The sequence below is a fragment of the Anser anser genome (genome assembly GCF_964211835.1).
Source record: "Anser anser genome assembly, chromosome: 4".
Classification (NCBI taxonomy): domain Eukaryota; kingdom Metazoa; phylum Chordata; class Aves; order Anseriformes; family Anatidae; genus Anser; species Anser anser.
This window is the reverse complement of record NC_139724.1, coordinates 27,924,304-27,950,243: the sequence shown is the minus strand read 5'-3', so window position 1 is coordinate 27,950,243 and position 25,940 is coordinate 27,924,304. Positions and strand designations below refer to the sequence as shown.

The window sequence follows — 25,940 nt, the reverse complement described above, 5'->3', positions numbered from 1 at the left end:
AAGCATATGGACAGGGATGATAGTAACAGGGAAGGTGGCAAACTGGCCAGTTGGCTTGCTCAATTCGAATCTCTCAGTCTGTCTTTCCCTCTGAACCCAGGCAGTGCATGTACAGTTTACCACCCGGTAGTTTTCATAGGAAGCAGATATCCTGCTTTTCCACTGCGAGTACTTTGCCAACCATAAGCTCAGATGCCTCAGAAAGCAGCCCCTCCTTGGGCAATGCCACCACCCTCTGTTACAGGTGGACACCCACTCAGGAGGAGCTTCCTTGGAGGTACTTTACCCAGAAGCAACCTGCCAAAGAGATGGGCTGCACAGATGCTCATCTGGCATGCCAGCCCAATACATCTGCTACCTGGTTCCCAGGTCCTGAAGTCCAACCCCACATCAAAGCCTCCTGCCTCAGCTTTAAGGTAAGCTGAAAGCCCTCGGAGGGACACACACCTCCTTTTTAACAGCACTGTATTCAGCTCTCCAACCTACAGAGAAAGACTGAGCCTCGCAACAGTAAAAATGAATAGATGAGTTGGGTGCTTGCATTTGCAGCACGATCAGTACCTTCCTTGGTCATTAACACATGTTCTTTGCTAATTCTGTTTTAGCTTGTATTGGGTAGACAGTATCAAGTCCCTCCCATTGCCTTTATTATCAATCAAAATAAGAAGTAATCACAAATTAACATTTTCAGAGGCAATCACGTACTGATGTATTTCAGCACCACCACAAAGACAACAAAATAGCTAACGTCTGTAAAGCCCTCTGCAGAGATATGGGCGTAGATAGGAAATTGAGATGGTTTGGATGTACAGAGAGATTTGTAAGACCCTTCACATATTTAAGTGGATCCCAGCGCTGACCGGCAGAGACGAAACTATCGCTGTTCCCCTGCAAGCAGCAGGTTGCATGCCGACAACCACCTCTGCCAACTTCCCGCACGCTCCGCTTGTTACACATCTGCGGTTTCCTTAGCAGAGTGGAGGCAGCTTGACAGCATAATAGACAAGTCACACTGAGCTGAGGAGCAGTACGTCCTCCACTAATGCATTAAGTATATCCTAAGGCTTAATGCGCTCAATTTAGAGAATCTACAGGTGCTCCAGCACCTACCACAGCTGCCAAGTGATCGCAGAAATTGCCAGGCAGCTTTCCCACCCCAAGGTGCTAGATGCCAAGGGGAGGGCAGCTGCCATTTCTTCAGCCTCTATCACGTCTTTGAGCAGAGTCCACTCCAGCTTGGCACGGGGAAATAAGAAACAATTTTACTTTGCAATTGTAGGACAATTTAAAAGCATGTCTACCACTGAGAATAAATTGTCTGGAAAAGTGACTGAAGGTCATTAGGTTTGTCCTGTTTATCATTACTGTTTTTTGCTCTGTATTACCCCAGTTTACGCTTTTGTTTTATTTATTCAGTTGAATAGATTTTTGTTTGCATCTGGTTTTGAATTTTTGCCACTATTGTCCTTTTTACGTAATATATATTCCTCAGTAATTTAAAATACCTGAAACCAGAAAACAAAGCACTTTGAAACAGAGCAGGCTACCTTTCAATACTGTGTATTGTAATTACACATTCAAGGACTAGCGTGCCCAGTTAAGCATCTAATCATGTTGATCCATTGTCCATTTAAATACACGTGTCCAGAGTGAGGTCACATTCCGTCTTTTATTTAGGTACACAGTTATTGATTTCTTAAAGACTTCATGAACTGCATGTGATATTTCCCTCTGCTTTCCTATTTTCTTAAGTACCTCCACTAATATTTCTATTTTCCTACATACCAAGCACAGAAATCATTTAAATGCAGAGAACAATTGAGTGCTCAGTTAAGTGCACCATAACCCAGGCAAGCACACACTTGCAGATATCTTTAAAAAACTGTATTTCTAAGTAACAGGCATTATATTTATAAGTTACTGGTCTGATAAAATGACTTTGTCAGTACACATTTCCCTGTGTTTTCAGTCATTTCTAGCAGGCTCTTAGGAAGAAATGGATGACTAAGGCATGACAAACTCCAAAACACATGAACGTATTTAAATCAAGAAAAAAGAATAACTCCCACAGCTGCATCTTAATTTTTGTTGAAGGACAGCAAATTATGGCAAATAATTTTATTTCTGATGAGATCTCCATGGCCTGTGTTTATGTTTAAGGTATAGTTTATTTTGAGAGTGCTTTCTACTCTAAACCTCATATTTCTAGAAGTGCTTTTGTAAAATACAAACTTCAAAGCAAAACTCTACTTTGTTGATTTGAAATTATAAAAGTCTGCTAACCAACTTTATTTCTAAATACCTCATTTCAGGATGTCTAAGTATCTTGCATATAGAAGCCGCCACTTGGTTACGTTGATCTGAATACACCTTGTACCTTTACCGCAGCTTGACAGTGTCAGAAGGCATCCAGTTTACATGTAAAAATTAAATTCTGTATCACTGAAGCCAAACTACATGGACAATTCACACCACGGCTAATCTCTACTAAATTAATTTAGAGATTTATGAATCCGCAACAATTTAAATAAAAGAAAACCATATATGTTGATAACCTCAAATAAATATTGAGCTAACAATATTAAATTGTATTGTAAGCCAGTTACTTAGGAAGTATTTCCTGCTACAAGCTGAACATGAATCGTTACATGGCAGACTTAAGGAGTCGTTTTTAGCCTGATAAAGCTTCATATTTCATGGAAGAATGTGTTTTGCTATGGTCAACAGATTCTGCTGGTGTGTAAAAAATACAGGTTCAAACTTTAGCTTGGCATAGTAATCCTCAGAGGAAAAATCCACATCATTAAATTGCTACAAGAAACATGCACCCTATGGAATACCATCTGCATGTGCTAGATGGTAATATGCAACAGGGCAATGGATAAGAAACAAAGCTAGTCACTCATTTAAAAAAATAGTTCAACACAGCCTTCTCTCATGACACATTAAATATGATAGGCAGAAGTGGCAGGGTGCTAATTACTCTAGTGATGTGATCCATTTTCTAAATAGTGAGAGCATCAATAATTCATCAGAAGTGGCTGCTAAAAAATTTAATGTCTGACAATCCAAGCCTGGTAAATAGGAAGATAATCTTTTGTGTCTACTAGTTGGCATTCAGAGACTTTCTTTTCATTATAAAATATAAATGCATTGTTCCTACTTGAGGCAGTTTAGTTTATGAAAGATGGCAGATGTATAATGTGTCTAGTTTTGATTGTTTGAAGTAGGAAAGCAGAGCCCAGCAGACAGAAATGCAGATGTCACATACTTAATGAAAATGGGTTTTACAAATACGTTTAATAAAGTCTGAATGGTTTCTGCTAATAGTAGCAGCCCAATTACACGGAAGTGAGCATAGCTATATAAATATAGAAATGTGGAGTAATCAGGTGGTTCTGCTGACTGGATATTGCACTTCCAGTTAAGAAAAATCCCTTGCTGATTCAAAAGTGCTTAATTTGGCTGCATCAACATTTCATGAAATGAGCAGCAATGACTAGAAATTCAAGGAATATCACAGAAATGGAAAGGTAAAGTGTTATCTTTGCTTACATGAATTTCTAACTTTTGTCTACATTGCTGTAGAAATACAAAGTGATAAAAGCCTATCCATTTAGTGCTAGCAGAGTCTAACTAGCAGATATGTATTGTTTAAATAGGAAAGGTGAGAAGGGTGTTGCCATATCCCAAAGAACTAGAACATAAGTACCTACATGAACTACAGTTCCAGAGAAAAGCGTCATGGCTCAGTTATTCATGGGTATTTAGGCACTTAATTGCCATTCCAATGAGTACATTCTCCACAAATCAGTGACAATTAGATGGTCAAATAAGAATTAGGCCCTTAAATGGCTTTGTGGATATGGGCCTATGTCCTAAACTCAAACAGGTTAAAAGCTTCAATTAGCATATAAGTGGGTCATAATCCAGTAGTCCAACTACAAGAAAATGGGTTTAGCACTGCTATTTCTCTCCTTAACTGCTCAAACAAAATTTTAATGAAGGTCTTATAAAACAATCTCACCATACACAAACTGCTTAAGCCCTCAAATCCTTGAATCATCAATATTTCAGTCCTCATGATTTTTCTCACCATAAACCAACAAAGAGAGCTTTATGTTGTTTTGCAAGTCCCCAAAGTAATATTCATTGAAATTTAGATCGATTCTTAAAGAAGATGCTTCACGTTTTTGAACATTCTTGCCTCTGGGAACCAATAATTGAATTTTATCAGTTATATATGTAAGGTGCTGAGAATACACTTGAACTATTTTCTACATAATATGCATGTGGCCTTTCTGCATTCTCTCTAAGTTTTGGTACTTTATCAGAAGCCATGAGTTTCTCATGAGAGTAACTCAAACTAACACACTTAATCTTAGACACTATCAGATGTATTCTTCTCTCAAGCATGAGTTTCCCATAAGCAACAAGTATCATTAACCCATGGCTAAACATTATAGAGATACCCATGATCTTCAGTGATTCATTTTTGGTCTCTGAAAAAGAAACTTATTTTCTCTTACCTAATGGTACAGGCCATTTTTAGGACAGCTCAAGCTGAAATTCAAGACATTGTGCAATTATTCACTTCCCAAAACATTGGTAAAAAGAAGTATTACTGGATTTTCTGAGAGTGTGTCCAGGCAAATCCAGAAACATTTTCTCAAAACTTAACTTAGAACAGCTTATGTGAACAGAATGTGATCTAGTAGCACGTATCCACTGTACAGCCTAGACCCAAATGGGCTGCGTGCATATCAAAAACTGTATTAGTGAGCTTTGCTGGAAGAATAGTTCTCAAGGAACTGTCAACTAGCAGAAAATCACACCAGGGAAACCATAGAAAAGATTATTCCAAATTCAGTTTGTAAAATGAGATGCAAAGAACTTCACACGCACACACACACACGTACACACACAAAAAAACACCCTACCCTGCCCCCCCCCCCCCCCAAAAAAAAAATTAAGTAAATAATTCTTGGAATCTTACAGTCTATCTGAAATATTAAAGGAAATTAATTCACACATTTTGTACAGAAAAGACATTTAGCATGAACTCCCACCAGAAATGCCCAGCCTCTATAATTAAAGGCTGATTTTAATGCTTTACCTTCTCTCTGAATCATTTGAGGTTTATTAAATACTGTGGTTAATAGTTAACCAACTTTTATAATTGCTTTTCTCTGAAAAATCCATTTTCTTTTTTTCCAGTCACTGAATAAATGTCTGCAAATAAGAAAGATACATTTTCCTGCCTTCAGACTTTTTATTTATTTATTGTTAACAATTACATGGCATCATCCCCACATACTGTTTTGCTGGCAGTCTGCTCCCTAAGTATTAGAGATTACTTTGTGAAGGCTAAATCATGATACCAATAGGGGAAAAAAAAAAAGAAAGAAAAAAAAGGATTGTCCTATCTGAACCGGAAACGCAGGGGGACAGGCAAACCAAGAAGAGGTGCCCATTAAACGAACCATGTGCTGCGACCCCATTACCTCTGACAACATAAGCAAGGTCATGAAAGGAGAGGTCTCCCAAGAATGCTGGTTGCTCAGCATGTGGTATCTTTTGAGACTACTTATGGCTCATCAGGTGTGCAGGGCAAGATTAATCAACGCCCCTAGCTAATGTTGGAGAAACACATTTTGGGAGGTACAAACTTTTCCTCTGAATAAGAACAGGAGCTCTGACCGTAGCTGATTTGAGAACCAGTTTTCCATTGAGAAGTTTGATATTTCATTCAGTCAGATGAGAAAAATAGTAAAAAGTGGAATTCAATAGCAAAATATAATTAATTCTGCAATAAAAAGAATAATCTAAGTATGATAGAGTTGTACTGCATTTATGGGGATATTTACACTATGTGGAATGATGTTGATATATGTCTAAATCTAACTGGATTTTAATTGAAAAAAAAATCCCCAAACAAGCATATTCCATTTTTTTCCCCTTTAAAAATTATATTGATATAGACTCAAAGCTTAGTAATTCACTGTTCCAAATGTTAGGAATGCCAAACTCCATCTCCCACTCTTTCTAATGGCAGATTTCTGTAAATGCATCTTGTGATTCTGACTTAACCCAGAACATCTTTCAGAAGAGATTTACTATTCTGCATCAGCCCAAATCCACCATCACCTTGTATACTCCAGCTGCTACCCTGAGGCTCCTCTAACAGTTTTTTGTTTGTTTGTCTTTACTGCTGTCATTACTTTGCAGTGCTTACTAAAGTCTTAGTAATTTACATTTTCTTTAATATAGTTCTTTTCTCAATTTGCAGATTAAACATTGCCTGTTTAAAGCTCTATTTATTTGAAAAAAAATGGGGGAGAGGTGTTCCTTTGTTTTGTTATTACCTACTTAATTTGAATATGAAATGCAACAAGTTAACTTTGAAAAGTTCCAATTATCAGCAATCATACAGTTTGAAGATTTACCTAAAGCATTTTTTATTATTATTATTTTTCCCCCTGCAGTAGTTAAAATATTTACTGTGTAAATATCTGCCTTTTATTCCTAAGCAGGTGGTTAAAGCTTCACTTTTGTGATAACTCAAAAGGTCATCTTCATCAGGCAGCATTAAAGGAAATCATCTTTCACAGATGTTTGTTTCCATAGCAGACTACAGAGGAGACATCAGAATGTTACTGTGATTTCGTTACCTTTGGAGAGCTTTTATTAGTTAGCTGTCATCATTAAAAATTCAAAGCAGTGGATTGGTGAGGCAAGTTTAAACAGGTTTCTCCCTCTCACCGCACACACACATATATATATATGGATAAAGAATTGTGAAAAGGAGGATGGGGTAGGGAGGGGATTAAAAAAAAAATAATGAAGAGAAGTTACACTGTCCCTAGAAACAGAACTCTAGGCACCGTAACAGCTGCAAAATATGATTACAAAAAAAAAAAAAAAAAAGTCATTGCAGTGATTTTGTTTCCAGAAACTTTTCCCAATGTACAACTAGGCAATTATAAGAAATGGCATATAGACAGTAATTTGAAGTGCACATTAATTTGAAAAGCAGCACTGAGCTTTGTCATTAACTTAAAATTTTTTGTTTTCTTGACTTTAAAGACAGAAAAGAGTTTTGTTTTACACACAATTAAACCACCATCAACTCTTTTGCATTGGTGTTTCTCCTTGATTTGATATCAGATAATTTATTTAGCATGACCAAGCCTTTTACTTTGGCTACAGAAGCCCATTAGGAATGGATTAGGGTCTTCAGACTATTTGGTTAGAAACCACGAACACGTTCTGGAGATGCAGAGAATATGGCCTGTAACATCTGTCGTTTTGCCAACATAAGCAGGTGCTTGAAGAGGCTGAGAGAACAGCGTGGCTCAGAAGTGCTCGCCTTCATTGCCACACCTGAAGAAGGGATTCTACAGCCCAGGGCTGAAGAAACACATATAGTGCTTTTTTAATCTTTCCCTCTTCTGTTTTTATCCAAAATTGGATTTCCAATTCATTTCAAATCCTATATCCTACAAATATTTCGTAGGAAATTGCCTACACTGGCCACTGAAAAATGCTAAAAAGAGGGGCACATGCCAAGTCTTATTCTTTCTCAGGTTTAGGCACCAATGTATATGATGCATAGATGGCCACCCTCAGAGATTAGGTTTCTCAGCACACATCATTTATACAGTGCCTAACAGCATTGCTTATTGAAATAAAATAAAGCCAAAAGAACAGATTATTGAACAATCATCTCTATTAACCTACCAAACCTTTGCATGTTCCGCAGTTCATTGGATAAAAAAATCACAAAGTGAAAACCTGAGCTCAGCCAGAAGGACTGGAACCCACAGCTAAGATCCTCAACAAAGCATCCCAAGCCCTAACCTGCTAGGCAGGTATGGGGGTACCCTTCATACCAAAACCATGAGATAGCACAGGAAAGAATTAAAGACCTGTACATTTAAATTAATCATTCCTATTAACCTGTTACCTAAACTAATCATTGCCAATCCATATCTAATTAGTCATTCAAGCTGGGTGTAGCCACCCAAATTCATTTGGCAGAGCAGCCAGCACCTGCCTCTACAATGATCACTGCCTGAGAAGCTCCCTTTGCAATACCATGGCCTAAAGAGGAAGTAGAGAACAATTTCTCTCTCAATTTAAGCACCAGCATTAGATACTTTAAGTCTGTAGGAATCAGATTCAGCTAAAGGATCAGTAAGCCTAGAAAAAGACAAAGTTTTGTCTGTCTAACTGAGCCAATGCCACCACTTCTCTTGTATTATCCAGGAATGAGCACACATAGTGACCTGAGTTCCATTTCTTCCTGATGAATTTGATGGTGTCAGTGGATTTCCCTGTCAGAAAATTAATTTATTCAGCCATCTAGTGAAAACTAGTGGGTGACTTAATATATATGTGTATGGCATAAATCTTTTGTGACTCATTTTTGTAATGCAGCTGCCAGTCATGTATAGTATATTATAAAGCTCAGCCACCTCAAAAACAAATATCTATTCCTCATGCCAACAGGAACGGACACCACCGCAATCAATATCTGCCTCACTGTTTATCAAGAAACATAAAACCGACAAAAACTGCTTGCCTAAATTTGAGGACAGAATCAATTCACAGGTTATTGACAAGGAAATCAATGTATTCTGCATATCCAAAAGAGAAGTGTAATGTTCAAAGGTTTGAGGAGTTTTGGGTTCTTCCTGAGATATGCTGCTACAGCCTCAGAGCTGCTAATTAGCAAATTCTATTGCTGAGACAGGAAATGGTCTGTCTTAGAATGTAACGAAATAGAAGAGACAGGATTAATTTTTCCATTCCAAATGGATACCCAATGGTCAGATTGAAGGTAAAAAACAAGGCTTCATCTATGACCTGTACCATGTGCACAGAAAACATGAACAAAAATTCATTCAATCTGTTTAACATCTGATTTATAAAAAAGCTGTGGGTGTTCTTTCCGACAATGGCTATTGCAGCTAACTATTGGCTTATGATTAGAGGTTGAACCAGAAAGTCCTGCGTTTTGACAGTGATTAAGTGTTATACATTTCTCCATAAGCTTTTGAACCAGCCAGTTTAAAGGCATCCAGCAATCTGAAATCTTGCAAATTGAAATACATCATATATTTTTTGAAGCAGATGTTACCTTGACTTTTAATTCCTGTATCGGTGATCATAACATTGCGCTTTGTCTATTTCTAACACGTCGTTCCATTTTTAACACGATTATTGAATGCCCTGACATAACACACGCTCTTTCTCAATTCAACACGAAGAGCAGGCACTACACTATTCTGAAGGACCCTAACTAATGCTGCTTTCCACCTGTATGGTTTGAAATCCCTTCCCATTTCAGTCTGTAATCAGCTCTGCCAAGTGCTCAGAGATGCCCTGAAGTCAATCAGGTCTCATACAGGTTACCCATCAGGCAGCACTAACACGTGATTTAACACACAAGCATGTTTGTAGGCAAGTGAGGCAATGGTCTGTGGCAATGGGTGGCCAAAGGTTTACACAGGTTAGTGTTAATGTCCCTCATTATCACTGAGGTTTTAATTCCTCCCTCCCACTTCAAGGCTCTTGAAAACTTCACCCCACTTTGTAGCCTATTGATGGCTCCTATGATCTCCCAAGAGAAAGGCAGTAAAGAAAATTACACAGTTCAACCAGGATCAGAAATACCCCCAAAGGTGCTTTTCACCTCTTTTCCCTCTAGACACAGAGACTGGTGGAACTCCTAATTTTAGGCACCCCAGACAAGAGGTTAACATGAGCTTGGCTTCTGTGACAATCAGACACAATTATCCTCTTTACTTTTCAAGTTGTTAGGAAATAAAACCGTATGCACTTGCTGAAAGACCAGTGGTCATAACAGACGGATTGACCAAAACTACAACATCTCCAGAATAATGATCTACAGAGCACACCTATTTGAGATAATTGCATTGTTTAATGTCAGTAATGGAATTTTTGAATGAATACTAAAACACCAGTTGAAAAGTATCTGTACTTTCCTGTTCCCTTCTGGCTGCCCATGTTGTTTTAGTCATTAACTGATTTTCCTGCATCAGGGAATAAGTAAGCCCATGCACCAGTACATGCTGGGAGATGACCAGGTGGAAAGCAGCTTTGCTGAGGAGGACCTTGGGGATGGACAAAAAGCTGATCATGAGCTAGCAACACACCCTCGTGGCAAAAAATGGCCAACAGTATCCTAAGCTGCACAGGCAAAAGTGTTGGCAGCTGCTGGAGGGAAGCAATCCTTCCTCTCTGCTCAGCTCAGGTGAGGCCTTATCTGGAGTGCTGGGTCCAGTTCTGTGCTCCCCAGTACAAGAAAGACAAGGACTTACGTGGGTGAGTCCAGCACAGGGCCATGAGGATGTGGCCTTCAAGAAAGGAGGCCTACAAGAAAGCGGGAGAGGGACCCTTTGTCAGGGAGTGTAGTGACAGGACAAGGAGTAATGGCTTTAAACTAAAAAAGGGTAGATTTAGATTAGATACTAGGAAGAAATTCTTTACTCTGAGGGTGGTGAGGCACTGGCACAGGTTGCCCAGAGAAGCTGTGGATGCCCCATCCCTGGAGGTGTTCAAGGCCAGGTTGATGGGACCTTGGGCAACGTGGTCTGGTGGGAGGTGTCCCTGTCCATGGCAGGGGTGTTGGAATTAGGTGGTCTTTAAGGTCCCTTCCAACCCAAACCATTCTCTGATTCTATGATTAAGAGACTGGGGAATCTCTTATATGAGTGGCTGAGAGAGTTAATACTGTTCAGCCTGGAGAAGAAAAGGCTCAGGAGTGATTTTATTAATGCATACAATTGCCCATTTAGAGAAGATGAAGAAGAGAGGGCTAGACTCTTCTCAGCAGTGTCCACCGACAGGACAAAAAGCAATGGGCACAAATTAAAAGACATGAAATGCCATATGAACATAAGAAATTGATTTTTTTACTGAATGTGACTAAGTACTGAAACATCTTTTAAGCATGCATGTTTCAAGCAGTCTAGCAAAGCAGTTTCTTTCTCAAAAGCTATCATTTGAAATATATAAGACCTGTTGCTTCCAGACACTCTCTGAAAGACTTTCTTCACTTTCTATTCCTGCCGTAATATTCCTGTCTACTTAATCCATTCTCTACCAACTTCAGTGTTGCACATGTAATTTCACAACATTTTTGTCCTTCTGTAGCACTACCTCTTTCTCTTCCTCAATTTGTTATTTGTAATACAGGAAAAATCACATTTTCAAACTTGACAGGAATTCTGCAACTACAATATATTAAATGTTGAGGCTTTTAGATATTGTATTGACACAGACCTTTAAATATGATAACCAGTTCTATCATCTATTCTTATAAACACTGTAATAGAAATAATCATATAATTATCTTTGAATTCCACTTTCAGAAAATCATAACGATATTTGTAATTTCTTTGCTTTATTCCATAGAAAAATGGTATCTGTATTGCAAACGACAAGAAAATAAACCAAATGTTACCTCTCTGAACTTTTTCTCCCATCTCATTCCTGTCTGCTCATATGCTATACTTTTGAGTTCTGTTCATCTTATTTTGCATCCCTTCTCATTTATCTTAATCTTTCCAGGTTCTCCAGTTCTGTCCTTTCATTTTCAAATAAATTACAGAAGTGAGGTGTTCTGGAGCTGGGGGGTCACTAGCCAATATCATTGCTCCTTATTATCGTGTGTCCTCAAAAATGTGGAAGCATGATTGAAGAACTTTAAAAAGTACTCCTAAAAAAATCTGCTACAAATCTATAGCTGCAGCCATCTGGAGCAAGAGCAGTGCCTGCCATGAACCTACATACCTCAAGCTCTGAAAGGTTTTTAAGCTGAATGAATATGCATCTGCCATAGAAAGAGGCAGACTTTTATGCAATTGAATGCAACATGGCAATTATAGGCAATTAAAATTATAATTAGAGAGCCATTTCTAGTGTGCTTACAGTAATCTGGGATAACTTTCTCCTGGTACGGACAGAAATGGAGCTTGATCTAACGTCCGCTGGTACCTTCTCCTTGGGAACTTGTTCCTTCTCCAGGAATGTCTCTTTCTGCCTGGCATGAGCCCAGGCACAGCTGCCTAGTGACGCTCCCTGAAAGTTGTTAATGTTTTTGAAGCCCAAGAGCAATCATTCAGGCTTCTTGGCTACATCTTCACTGAATAAGATTATCTGCTTTCCAGTTTTCCAGCCTACGTTCCCTCATACAGATTAAACAAAAAGCAAGATGTATGATGTTTACAAATGCTGATACCCAGTGGAAATCTGAGTCAGCAGCGTACCCCATGCCTGCTGTGCCTGATGCAGAGTATAGGTAGATACTACAGGCAGTTTAACAAAAACTTCAGTCTAGGAGTCTGCACAGAGTTTCCAAATGAGTGGGACAAAGCTAACCAGTGCACTGGATATCAGGAAGTTGTGGATGCCCCATCCTAGGAAGTGTTCATTGCTGAGTTGGACAGGACTTAGAGCAACCTGATGGCAGGCGTGTCGGAGTAGATGATCCCATCCAGCCAAATCATTCTGTGATCCTGTGCATATTCAGCACGTGGGCAGATTTGTCATGGGAAATGGAGTGGGGTGGAGGGGAAGGTAGTTTCCCCAGCAGCATCAGCTAGCGTGCTGATCACTCAGTAATGAGTGGACTGAGTGGGACCGAATGGTCAACACTGCTATAGGGGCCACACACCCCATACACTGGCTCCATACCCAAACATCCTCAATAAAAAACTATTTTTACTTTATTTTGTCTTCTATGGCACTGTCTCTTCGCTTTCCTTAGAATTGTGAATTGTGAATTGCTGCATTAACTCTTTAGGTTAACATATGTATGAAAATGGATATGGTATAAAGTTCTAAATCTAAGAAGCAGCTAAAAAGGCATGTTTTACCTATTGTCTTTTCACAGTATGGACAACTGATGTTTATTTAAGCCAGTCCAAAAGAAAGTAACAGATAGAGTATTCAATTTTTTTTTTCTTTAGGAGCTTTTAGAAATTATAAGAGTTGTGTTTCTAGAGTTTAGGCATTCAACTAAGGAGTGATTTTAACTGTTTCAAAGAATCTAATCAAATTTTTCTACCTCCAATAGGCTGAATATCTTTATGAAAGCCTTGGCTTTAAAGATATGAATGCCATTATAGATGAGTATGGCAGTCTTACTCATCTTGACAAGTTCAAGGCAATGATGGATGATTTCTGAGAGAAAAATCTGTCACTATAGTTTGTGCAGTACTGAAGGGAAGTGCCAGTAAACAAGTCATTGAGTAAGTACTCAGAAACACAGTGGTATTGTTTGCACGTGTTATTTAAAATCATTTCTAATAACTGTCATCACAGAATGCTAAGCTCATCAGCTGTCAAAATAGAATGACAATACATTATGCGCAAAGGTGTAGTCTTATAATTTTAAAAATGAGCCTTCAGTAGTACAAAAGGCAGGAAATCAAAAGCAAATATCTCTTCTGAATTTCCCTTTTGTTCCCAGGCAGATCTGCATGAGATAATTGCATGGTAATACAACTGGGATGCTATATAACATCTCTAACAGTTTAGCAAGACAGCAATTCATTACCACTATGTTCAAATGATTTTCTAAATATAATGGGCAAATTTCTGCGAACTTCTACTTTAGTTATTTGACTAGCAAGAGGGTGCTGGGGTTCTCTTGTAGAAAGCAAATCTGAGGGAATAGAGTTGGTACAGAAGAATACTCTCGGGCTGTATTTTTTTTAACAATCAGTGTTACCAAAAGACTGCCAGAATGATCCATTGGCATGAGGAATGATGAGTGCACCCAAGCTGAGTGGGAATATTGTTCTATGTGCTCTGAGCTGAACTGGCTTTCAGACTAGGAAGTAAAATACATTAGCTGAAACTTCCTTAACTTGAATTTCAGACAGCTTGCTTCACTCTGAAGCTGGGACAGGCTAAGAAGATAGACGTGGCTGTTCCTGTAGCTCAGCTGACAGACGGGACCTTGTCAGGCAGCAGTAACACACCCAAGAGCTACCACAGACTTGTATAGTACGTCACGTATGGGTACGTTTTAGCTAAAGTATCGCCTCCACTGCAGTTGGAGAGCCCAAATTGTACACATGACAAGTATGAATTGGCTGATGATGATTGTGTCCTTTGATGGGGGTCACAGACTGACATCTTACTTTGAAACCCATTATTTTTTTCATTCAGGTATGCTCTTATGCAATGCTATAAGTGATTTGGTCTTTTTAATGAATGCATGGCAAATTGGGGAGTTTGGAGTAGTTGCTGTTTTATGAAAAATGTGTTTAATGCAGAGCTGTTAAGTAACTGGCATCAAGAAAAAGAGCAAGATTTTCAAAAGAATCCTTGGAAGTGATGCTGTTAAGAACCTGTGACATTTTTATCCAACAGCTCGTCACTTCTGATAGGAATACTTTGCCTCTTGAAGCCGTTGGCAGAAACTCCAGCCACTTCATAGAGGCCACAGTTTCATTCCTAACATGAGTAAACATTTCCAAACCTAATAACAATATAAGCATTTACTATTTACACACTTTTTTCTTTTTTTTGCATTTCTCTCCTTGTGTCATCACTAAGTTTAAAGAAATGATTCTACAGTGTATGTGGATTTTACATCTCTCTATTTTAAGTATATCATATTACAGCCAAGCATTTTGCTCATGGCAAAGAACCTAGTACCAATCTGAACTACATACATGCAAGTGGAAAGTGTTAACAGTATATGAGTTCAGAATCATCTCACAGCCAAAAGAAGATATTGAAAAATACATTGGCAATGATAAATAAAATTCTCTTTAAATGGTGCTTTTCCAAAAGTTACCACAATTTGATTACAAGATGGGACTAATTATGAGACACCTCAAGTCAAAAACAATTATCAGGTAATATTTAGAGTGGCTGAAAAGCATAGTTTAGAATGTAGTGCTCAACTCACCATAACAAAGCCTTTAAATTGGTCTTTTCACTGACGTGCAGCTAAACCAGGACACAGTTCCAATTCTGCATTTAGCAAATCTCGCAGGTGCATCACGGAGATTGTGCTAAAGCTATTCACATATGTCCACTTACAGCTACACTTGCACATCATAATTTAAATAAGCCACAATATGTTGTGGTCTTGAAAAATGGCTCAAAATTTGTCTGACTTCAGTTACATAAACCCCATTCTTCAGAGTACTTCTCACGTCACCTATTACTCACCTCCCAAAAGCTACAGGTCCAGCTGCCATGGTGTTTCACTGAATTGTGTAATGGGAGCGTCTGGGATGCAGCCATCTCAGGACTCTGAAAGACAAATTTGGAAATAGGCATTCTGCATTACTCTATTGAATATCAACATACGCTCTTCTGATCCATGCTAATGGCCACAATAACTCCCACAAACATGTTAGAAAAAAAGTGAGCAATTTATCTGGTGGTTTTACTCAGCTGGACAGCTGCACTCCACCACAACCACTCTCTCACTCCCCCTCCTCAAAGGGAAAGGGGGACAAAATACAATGGGAAGGGCTAAAGGGTTGAGATAAGGACAGGGAGATTGCTCAACAATTATTGTCATGGGCAAAACAGACTCAACATAAGGAGATTAATGAAATTTATTACTTATTACTAATAGACTAGAGCAGTGAGTAACTAAAAAACTGAAAAAACCTTCCCCTCATCACCCTCTTCTACCTCCTCCCCCTGAGGGGCGCAGGGTGACAGGGAATGGGGGCTGCGGTCAATCCCTGAGGCTTCTTCGCCGCTGCTCCTTCACGGTCACTCTCTGCCCCTGCTCCACGTGGGGTTCCTCCCACGGGATGCCGTCCTTCCCGAACTGAGCCTGCGGGGGCTGCCCATAGGCAGCAGCTCTTCAAGAACTGCTCCCACATGGCTCCGTACCATGGGGTCCATCCCCCAGGAGCAAACTGCTCCAGCACGGGTCCCCCACGGGCAGCAGCTCCCCCCAGACCCCCTGCTCCTGCGTGGGCTCCTCTCCATGGGCTGCAGCTCCGGCCCGGGGCCTGCTCCTGCGGGGGCTCTCCATGGCCCGCAGCCTCCTCCAGGCCACATCCACCTGCTCCACCGGGGGCTCCTCCACGGGCTGCAGCGTGGAGATCTGCTCCATGTGGGACCCATGGGCTGCAGAGGCACAGCCTGCTCCACCAGGGGCCTCTCCACAGGCCACAGGGGAACTGCTGCTGCCTGCCTGGAGCACCTCCTGCCCTCCTGCTGCACTGACCTTGGGGGCTGCAGGGCTGCTTCTCACTCCTCTCTTCCAGCTGATGTTGTGCAGCAGGTTTTTCCCCTTTCTTAACTCTGCTCTCACAGAGATGCAAGCAACATCACTCACTGGCTCAGCTCTGGCCAGCAGCGGGTCCCTTTGGAGTCAGCCGAAACTGACCCTTACCTAACAGCTTCTGGATTATTCTCACAGAGAACACCCCTGCAGCCCCCCGCTACCAAAACCTTGACACGTAAACCAAATACACTCTACTAGCACGAAAAAAATCACCAGTGGGCGTATATGGGTTTTCATATACAGTTCATAAAAATTTAAAAACTAAAGTTTGTCTTTAGTGTAAGCAAGAGGAGAATTTGGCCAAAGGCTATAAAACTTGTGTACTAACAGTAAAAATGTGAATATCAATATTAAGTCTTTGTTATGTTTCTCGAACATGGGGAATGTTATATCAGCTGAACAGAAAACAATCATCAGAAAGAGACCTATACTGCATGGGGAAAAAAAAAAAAAAAAAAAAAAAACTAAACATTGCAAAAAAGTAACCTCCATCTAAAACCTCTTTGGAAAGTCCTATATAAATTTACTTTAAATGTATACTATTTATAGATTTATTTGTGCAATAATCATATTAAATATACAAATATAGTAAATGGAACACTCATGCTAAATTCACGAACAGAGTATCCACATTCACTGAAATCCTGTCTCAGTAAACCCTTACTCCCTGCTGCCAGCAGCGAGTCCACTTGGTTTACAGCAGTAGCTAGGAGATCCTTGCCTTGTCAACTCCACACAAAGTAGCACGTGGAACACATTGAGGGTGCAAGCTGAGAGCATTTTGGAGATGTGCAGTGGGATGCTAAGCATTTCTAGATCCCACCAGGACCCTTGTTCTAAGGGTTGCCAAAGCAATATTCCACCGTTCATGAGTCAAGTGCAGCAACTGTTCCAAAACACCAAGTCTAAGAGTTGCAACAGTCAGTGATGTGAAGTGCTTAAAGATGGGAGATTATCTTACTCTATTAGCTTGAATCATTGCTGATGCACATCAGTCAAAGACAGAAGCAAAGTCTATTTGTATATTTTGAGCTTCGTAAATGGAAAGTTACAAGGATTTACACAGACGGGTGAGAAGAAAAAAGCCCAGATATAGCCTATGCATTGCAGCACGAGATCCAGGAACCTCCCTCCTCCCTTCTGTCTCCAGCTGACAAACTGCAGCCATTCACGCAGGGTTATATGGGTAAAGAGTTGGTCCCAATGCATAGCAATGAATGTCAGGACCATGAGGTTCTGCAGTCAGTTCTTACCACCTTTGCCCCTTCTTGCTCCAAAGATCATCAGGAGGAATTTTGACCTTTAATTTCAGAAAATGAAATGTCTGGCTAAATCCTAAACAGATTCTTAGCCCATTTCTCACCTGCACAGGCAATAGTCTAGTTCTGAGTCTGAACTTTATATTCCATAAAACCATGTAATATGATAATCATACTGTTATCTAAATGGTGTTAATCCATGCAACATGCTATTGATTTTTTACTGAGCTCAAGCATGATGGTAACCAGAAACTTTGGGGTGATTATGGGCTTGAAGAATAATCCATGACATTGTCTTTGAGAGATAGAATGACAGACATGTTTAAGCATAACTTATTTCCAATTGGTATAAAGATGATGCTTCTCTGAGGAAGTACACATACTGCAAAGTGGAAAAAAAAAAAAAAAGTTTTATTTATTTGTTTGTTTAATTAAAATAAAAGAAAAAAATGTTTGGAACGTAAATTGTGTTTATTAAGAAGGTTTTAATTAAAAAGAGTATTCACTTCTTGAACTGTAATTCTTGTGCAGTCAATAAAGATCTCATGCATTAATCTACAAAGCCTGTAAGCAACTTGCACTTTGTAATAATCCAGAAGCAAGTTCCTATTGAGTGTTATGAACTGACACATCTCTGTAACTGATTGTCCATCCATTTATTACATGCGCTAGTTCTCCAAAATTTTTCAGGCTAAAATGCATTTTGGCAGGGTTTAAGCTGCAACAGACTGGACTCATAGCAAACCGCTACTCAGATAAATATAAAAATTGAACCTATGACTAATTAGGAATGATCATCTTCTGAAATACTTTCTTGGCTATCCAGCTAAGTGAATTTCATGATCCTTTTCCCTGTAGCTTAAGAGAATGGTGTTATTATCATTCCCAAGTGACTCCATTAAAATAGATTGATTCTGTCTTTCAGACAAAAATAATAATAATAAAAAATCCCCTTAAAGAGCCGTTCTTGGAGGCCTGAGAAAATATAAAAGCTCTGCAATGCTCCTTTTTTTTTTTTTAACCAACTAATTTTCACAATATTTTCAATACTCCCCTTAATCTCTCCCACGTGACCATGAAAGAGTGAAGTATTGACAGGATTTACTAAGCCTTATGGCTCAATGTACCTTCAGAAACTCATGCTCAAAGTTACTCCCACGTCCCCATGAGATTAATGTGAACTGTAAGTAAAACTTGGATATTAAAATGCATGGTTTTTATTGCAGCTGGTTTTCCTCCGCCAGTGTTAAAGGTTAATACCCTCTGATGAAAAAAGAAGCAATTACACTTGCATCCATTTAAGCTGTTAGTGTGATGGACATCGCTCTTTGGACACCACACACCCTAATCAGCTGCTAGTTCATTTTCTAAGGAAGCTGTTCCACAAGTGTCTGAAAAATGATGTCCTCAAGACTGACGGCTTAAATGTGAAGAACAGAGATTCCTACCCATTTCTTTTAACTGGCACTGAGTTTGTTTTTCAAGCAACAGTATAGAATTACTGCATGATCTTGGTGGCGGTGTTTTATAGACATTGTCCTATATATTTCCCTTTGCCTAATATATTTCCTTGAACTAAAGCACTAGAAGCAAACTTATTTCTATTTTGTAATGTGTGTGTCTATCCCAAGATAAGGACTATTTAGCTCTAAACAACATTGAGATCAACATTTTTAATATAAGATTCTCAATATATCATTGAGTAAATTTAAGAGATGATTTATTGCATGTTTTCTAAAATGAACAAAACAGAACAAAATTCAAATCCTCAGGAAGGGAGAGGATGCTTTTTAATTTATTTTTTTTTTAATAAAAGACTATTTCCATCGTTATTACACTTCCCATGTTCCTAAGCTACAATTACATTTTATTGTAAAGTTGTTATTGCTAGAAATAATTTGAATAGTATTACTGTGAACTCCTTCATTACAGGGAAATTGTTCTTTCTCATATTTGGAGGGACATACTAAGAGCTTCTGAAACAAATAATAAATAATGTTATTATTTGTAGATTGTTGCTGGGGATTCTCAATGGTTAAAAAACTCTTGCTCTGTCAAGAAAAAAATAGAAAGTAGCTGCAGCAATGGAAAGTTTAGTCAAAACAAACAATGGTTTGGAAGAAAAAAAAATAGATTCAGAAAGTATCCTACATATATAAAGCATATTGGTATCATCAAAATAAAACACCGCTAAAATGTGAAGAAAAGAGTATAACTAAAAAATGTAACAAAATAATATCACTATTAGTAGAAAATGCTATATGCACTCAACAAGCTGAAGGGCTACCTCATAGTTTGTGCCAGCACCATGAAACATTGCTAGACCAGCAGTTTTCTTTTTTACACACTTTCCTTTGAACTTTTTAGTTTGATTCTTACAAAGAGACAGCTGTCAAATTTACAGCAAAAAGGGAAAAATATGATCCTATCATATTATTCACTAGTACACAGTCTTCCTTTCTTATTGTTTTCCATGTCAGCACTGTTTTATATCAAATTAGTCTTCTGGTATGATTTGTAGAACAATAAAATAATTACCGCTCAGGGTAAAATCAATACAGTAATGTAACTTATCATGAATACTTCTACTTGAAAAAAAGTAATGCTTTTAATTCAATATTGAGCTACAGAGTATTGTTTTCTTAATTCCCAGTTCTCTTACAAGATTCCTTACATGATTAAAGAATTATTTCACGTATATTTTTATGTAGTCTTCAATACTATTTTCATTAGTCACTAGATACCCCAAATACTCTCTTTATCTGAACTTACAAAAATGAACACTAACAATGGTTATTAACAGTAATTATGAAGTGGGTCAATCCACAAATGGGTAACAGAAATTTCTAAAATGCCTATTATGTTCCTGAAAGGAGACTCAAAATGGGCCTGTAGGATTTCTTACGTATGTGTTTGTGTAGTCACTAGTCAGCCTGCACTCACACATTTTAATGTTTTTTCCTTGTCTCTAGACAATCTTACATCTCTATATTAACATACTCATAGATTTTTCCTAGTTACCATAAGCTATTGCTTCAAATGGACACTTTTGAATCATTATCCTTAACAGCTCCTCAGGAGTCAGCTTTCAGTGATGCTGTTTGAAGGTCTAAATTCCACATTCAGTATAGACATTTAGATTATGATGAAGCTGCCCAGTCTTCTCTGATACATCCTCAGGGGACAATTGCCCACATGGTATTGACAAATAGGACAGAGGAGACTCACAGTTCTGCACTGGTGGCTGGAGGACAGGCAGGATGCTTTAATATGTCTAAACCAGATGCCAATGTTTAGGGCAACCAAATTTCACCTTCTGTAATGAAAGCAGAGATGGAAGAATAAAGGAACTTGGCCTGCTCACTCACCTTTAAAAATGACTTTTTCCAAATGAGGTTAAGGAATACGAAGTACAGAGTCCATACTATGACAAAGAGAAATCTTTTGTATCCGTGGCAGTGGCCAATGATTAGGAAAGAGCATGTGAATATAACATCTAGAAGCAGATATGCATCAAGGGCGTGTATAATAGTGGAAAAAAATTTAGTGTGACACAAGGAATATAACTAAATGCTGTTAAGAGAGCAAAAATTTAGAGAGTATATTAAAAAAAAAAAAAATGTTCCTGACACAGACAAAAATCTAGTTGTCGAATAGCCTTTTAAAAGCTGTCTTTGATCCCTATCATTTGAGACTCCCAAGGTGATAAAACTGGGAAGGTTTTATAGAGAATAAACTTGCACTAAAAGAACAGAGACTTCCCAGCCCAACAGATCTTTTCCCATTTCTACCCACTATGTTCTATACAAGAACATCTACAGTCGGATTTTCTCCAACAACGTACTTCATTAAAAACATGATCCATGTTCACCTTCTGTTTAAATTGTCCTCTGAGCTTTGTTCACAGGTCCTGAGGTCAGTGGGGTTTACATAATGAGACAGGACTTTCCAAGGAGTGAGCATCGGGGGAGGAAAGCAACTGCAGTGCATCTCATTTGCAGGGGATTTTGTACATTCTCCAGCATTCACAAGAAATGTTGGTGGGCAGACTGGTATCTCACAGGACAGAGCTCTTTGGTAGCCTGTAGCTTCCTGACAGATAAACTGGCTCATTAATGTACTTTCATGTTACTGAACTTATAATACATAGAGACAGGCCAGACAGCGAACTCTGCTTCCCGTACTTACCTCAGTTTGTCATAAAGGAATTTCTCCTACTGTGAAAACAAGTTTTCCCAACCTGTGAAGCACAACATCAAGTGAAATATGAAGTAACCAAGTTGCATGTGATGTGCTTCAGCTCCTCTTACAGTCAGCAAGCTGACTCTAAGAAAGCGTTGATTATAGAAAGATACTGAGCTGCCTGTGGGAGCTTGATCCATAGCACATGCAGGAACCCTTGTGTGCAACAGCCGATGAGCAGCTGATGGCCACTTCTCCCAGTGCCCTGTGACAACTCCTAACTCTTGTTGCATTTCTGCAGGCAGCGTGGAGCAGAGCCAAAGGCTGCTGCCACCGATGTAAGTAATCACCAGCCACTCACATGCCTCCAAAGTCAATGACAAAGTACGGCTTTTAAAATGGCTCTATTCTTAACTAGCAAACTACACAGTTCCAGGGCACACGTGATCTGAACTGGTTGATTGTTAACATGCTCCATCACACAGTTTTAACTTCTGTAGGGAAAAACTCTCTCCAGTGACACCAAAGAGAGAGGAAAACTGCTGCATCCCGGCAGAGTGGGCAAAGGCACCTTGCTTTGGTGGAAATGCAGGCAACCCATAAAGCCTCATGGCATGCTGTCCTTGTCCTCAGCTGCCTCTGTTAAATAATACAGATGTAACTGACAGGATCAAAAGGACCTGAAGAGATACTAAAGCCTCTGTTATAACCTCTTTTTTTTTTTTTTTTTTCTCCCAGCTAACACTACCTGAAGGTGAACTACCTCAGAATCTCAGTCTTGTGAATTGAAGAAATGTGACTCCCCTAGTCAAAAACTACAAGTGATGTACTGCAGACAACAATAGGCATGGTAAATAATAGTTTTCATTAGCAAAAATTATTAATGTTTGTAGATTTGCATCTTAAACTTGAACCAGATCTGACTCCAGAGCACATAAGCAACTGAAGCTGAGTACAACTGAAAGCAGAATCTGGCCTTCCACTATCAGAGTATTGCAACTTAATGTTTTTCAAGTTATTTTCACAGGACATTACAGCATTATCAACATTTCTACTAAACTTTGTAGAACAGTACTGATTCTCATGCTTCAGGGTTAAGCTACCATAAGCCCAGCATGGAAGGGTAATGAGCTTTGTATACCAAGTCCTAACACTTTCCTCTGAAGCCTTGGTGCTGGCCAGGACAATTGAATTGATCTGATTGTCTATTTCCATCCAATTTAGGTATTTACTTTTTCAAAAGCACTTCCCAAATTAAAGTGCTTAACACGCTTTCAGCCAGATACCACTGTTCAGTATAGCCATGATTTAAAACCAGATTTAATCCAAAACTATGACAAACCGCTTCTGTAGCAGCCAGCCTTTAAATGATGCAATATAATAAGAAAATCACTTACTGTATAGCCAGATAATTAACTATATGAATAACCAGGCAATGTTCTTGCTATGGTTTAATCTGTGAAAACATTTTAATCACCTTTAAGTTGGTAGCCCCCGTGCAAATACTGTTCATGTCATGTGCATTTTCAATTTCCTTTTTTTAATTTGCATCCTTTTTAATTGCCTCATTTAAATGCACATTTTTTTCATTAGCAATGGCTAAAGTAATGATGTAGGGATGATATTCTTCAGGGTCTTTTTATTTTTAGTTCCAGACTACACCTGTATATTCACACCTGTGAATTATATCTTCTTTAATACTTGAATGAAGACCTGCCATTAGGAAGACCATAATAAATATGACTTGTTATCAAAATACAAATGGAATATAAACCTATGCTTTAAAACTGACTAGACCTCTGGGAGGAGTTAGACTTAGATTTATATTAGGTCCCTGAAGACTCTAAGGCTGTGACAAACAGTTCTCATTACCTATGCTCTATGTTTTATATATTGCAGACTTCAGGGCAGACGGTTATACAGCTACAATGTGTTCATTACAAAACAAGAAAAATAGATAAAAGTCCAATAAACACATATAGAAACTTATCCATATTCAAATTTGAATTTGAATGCTCTGACTGCTTATAAAAATTATCATAAGTTCATTTACAAAACTGCTGATAATATTTTGGCTGGAGGAATGTTACCGCAGCCATCATCCACGGCAAACAGGCTCTGTCCTGTGCACCTCAGATGGGTGTGGATCTGAATGGAGGAACTGTATCGAAGAATTTTCTCACCTGAAAACATAAATTTAGCACAACCAGATTGCTATCTTTTGTCACGAAACCAAATTAGTTTATTAATTTCAACAGCAAATGTTTTAATGGCCAGGGAATTCTCTACCTGCTATTGCTGTCAGCCACGACTTCCGTGGTTGGAGTGAACAAGCACTGTCAGAAACTGCAGGCAGCTGTGTGTCCTCGTCTCTGGAGGAGCCCAGCACTTTCCAGTGACCATGGCCAGTGCTGAGCTTCAATACAAACTGGTAACCCACGTGAAATAAGGGCATCCAAAGAGGATGGAGAAAATTGTTCTGAAAACAAACAAACAAATGATCTGTGCAGAAAGTTGCCATTAAGCAAGCTGGTGCTCAGATATGAAGAGCTTCGTCAGCAGCATTTCTAAAAGGCTGATGAGAGCTCTCCTACGTCGAGGTTTCAGCAGCTTCAGCAGACAGTGACTTGAATGAGAAAAGGTACCTGGACTAATAAGACAAGGATGTAAACCATGGGCTCACAGGGACATTTATTCATTGCCTGAGACACCTCATAAGTTTTCCTTGTGTGGAAGGAACTTCAGAGTAACTTGTCATTCACCTTAAAATGTCACCATTTTCTCAGCCACTTTCCTGGACTGTGAGGAGGTAGAAAGGTTGGAGAAGACTTGGATGTTTTATGCTGCTTTAGGCAAACAGTATTTTGTTCTGTCTATACATCAGAAGAGATTGCATCTGATGAGAATTCTTCTGAGCTGTATATTAACCTCTCCTTGTAGTTCTCTTTTTTCTTTTATTCTCTGCTATATTTTTTAATATTTTACTATCCAATATAGGATGATGAGAATAGCAGAAAGGTAGAAATGAAGGGAAATCCTGCCAATTCTAAATCCATCAAGGTGCCAAGAAAAGCTGGCACAAGTGAGTGTGTAACTTGTACGCTGCTCTTTACCTCAACACAAGGTGACAGTTGTTAATCTGAAATACCTCACTGAAAGAAATACTGAAACTCCAGGGGAACATCTGAGTCACATGAATTTCCATGAGTTCTGTGTGCAGATCAAATAGAAAGCATTTCCACAGAAAGGGGAAGAAATTAAGAGTATTTCTTTATTGTAGAAATGAGAGAGACACATTTTTATTTCAAAATAAAAAATGCCCTAGCATTTTGTTATCATTTTCCCTTCCCTTTTTATCAAAATTCTACATCACAACCTGTCCAGCAAATACTTTCTAGCCTCAAATCAGGTTTTTGCACTTGCCTTTTCAATAGAAATTTGTCCTCATGGGACCATTTTGCTCTCACTGAGCTACATCTCAATCAGCAGACAGTTCGCTGAGGAGACTCAGTTTGAATTCTTGCTTCATCTAGTCACACTCAATTGAACATAGATACTTGGTGATCATTAAAGGCCACAGCTTTCTTCTGACAGTTCTGTGGAAAAAGTCCAAAACCCACACGGTGTCTGAATTTCATATTCCCCTGAAATTAGAGGTGTGCACTGTGCAGTAAGATGACCTTCTTCTGTTACTCTCCCCGCTATACCCTCACAATTTGATGTTCTCATAGTTACAGCAAAAATAACCAGGAATATACGGCCAGCATAACAAATGTAGTGGCAAAGGTTGTAACAAACACTGGATATTCACAGAAAGTAGATATGGACCAGTTCCCTAGCTTACCACACTTTAAATATTGAAATGACACAGAGATCTGAGATTTCCAGAATTCTCTTTCTAAAACGGTAACTTACCGAATCCATTAAATACGAGACAGCTGTTATACAGAGTGTTTTATGCCCGGAGGAAAGCAGAGAAGCTGCCTATTGCTGTGGCTTTTTGGCATGGCTCGGAGGCATGCCAAAGACCATAAAACAGCTTTTCTTTCAACTTTTTCTTATAATACTTCTTTGTAATACTTAAAAAAAAAATAAAAAAATCCTCCCTTAATAACTCTCCAGAAAACTTCGCAGCCCATTTCATAACTCACCATGCAAGAAGGATAGGAAAAAGCAAGGCCAATACAGCATTTACATCT

At 38.9% G+C, this 25,940-nt stretch overlaps 1 protein-coding gene across 3 annotated transcripts in view; it reads right to left on the bottom strand.

The window, feature by feature from the left end:
- Window positions 1–25,940, bottom strand: part of SPOCK3 (SPARC (osteonectin), cwcv and kazal like domains proteoglycan 3) — a 319,690-nt gene that overhangs the window by 240,326 nt on the left and 53,424 nt on the right. For 2 of the 3 annotated variants that reach the window (XM_083835643.1, XM_083835642.1), the window contains one exon: window positions 15,220–15,303. In XM_083835643.1, the coding sequence (XP_083691769.1) occupies window positions 15,220–15,294 (75 nt within the window). In that variant the 5' untranslated portion in view covers window positions 15,295–15,303. Of the gene's footprint in view, window positions 1–15,219; window positions 15,304–25,940 lie in introns of those variants that run through there. The other variant, XM_083835645.1, reaches the window with a different exon arrangement.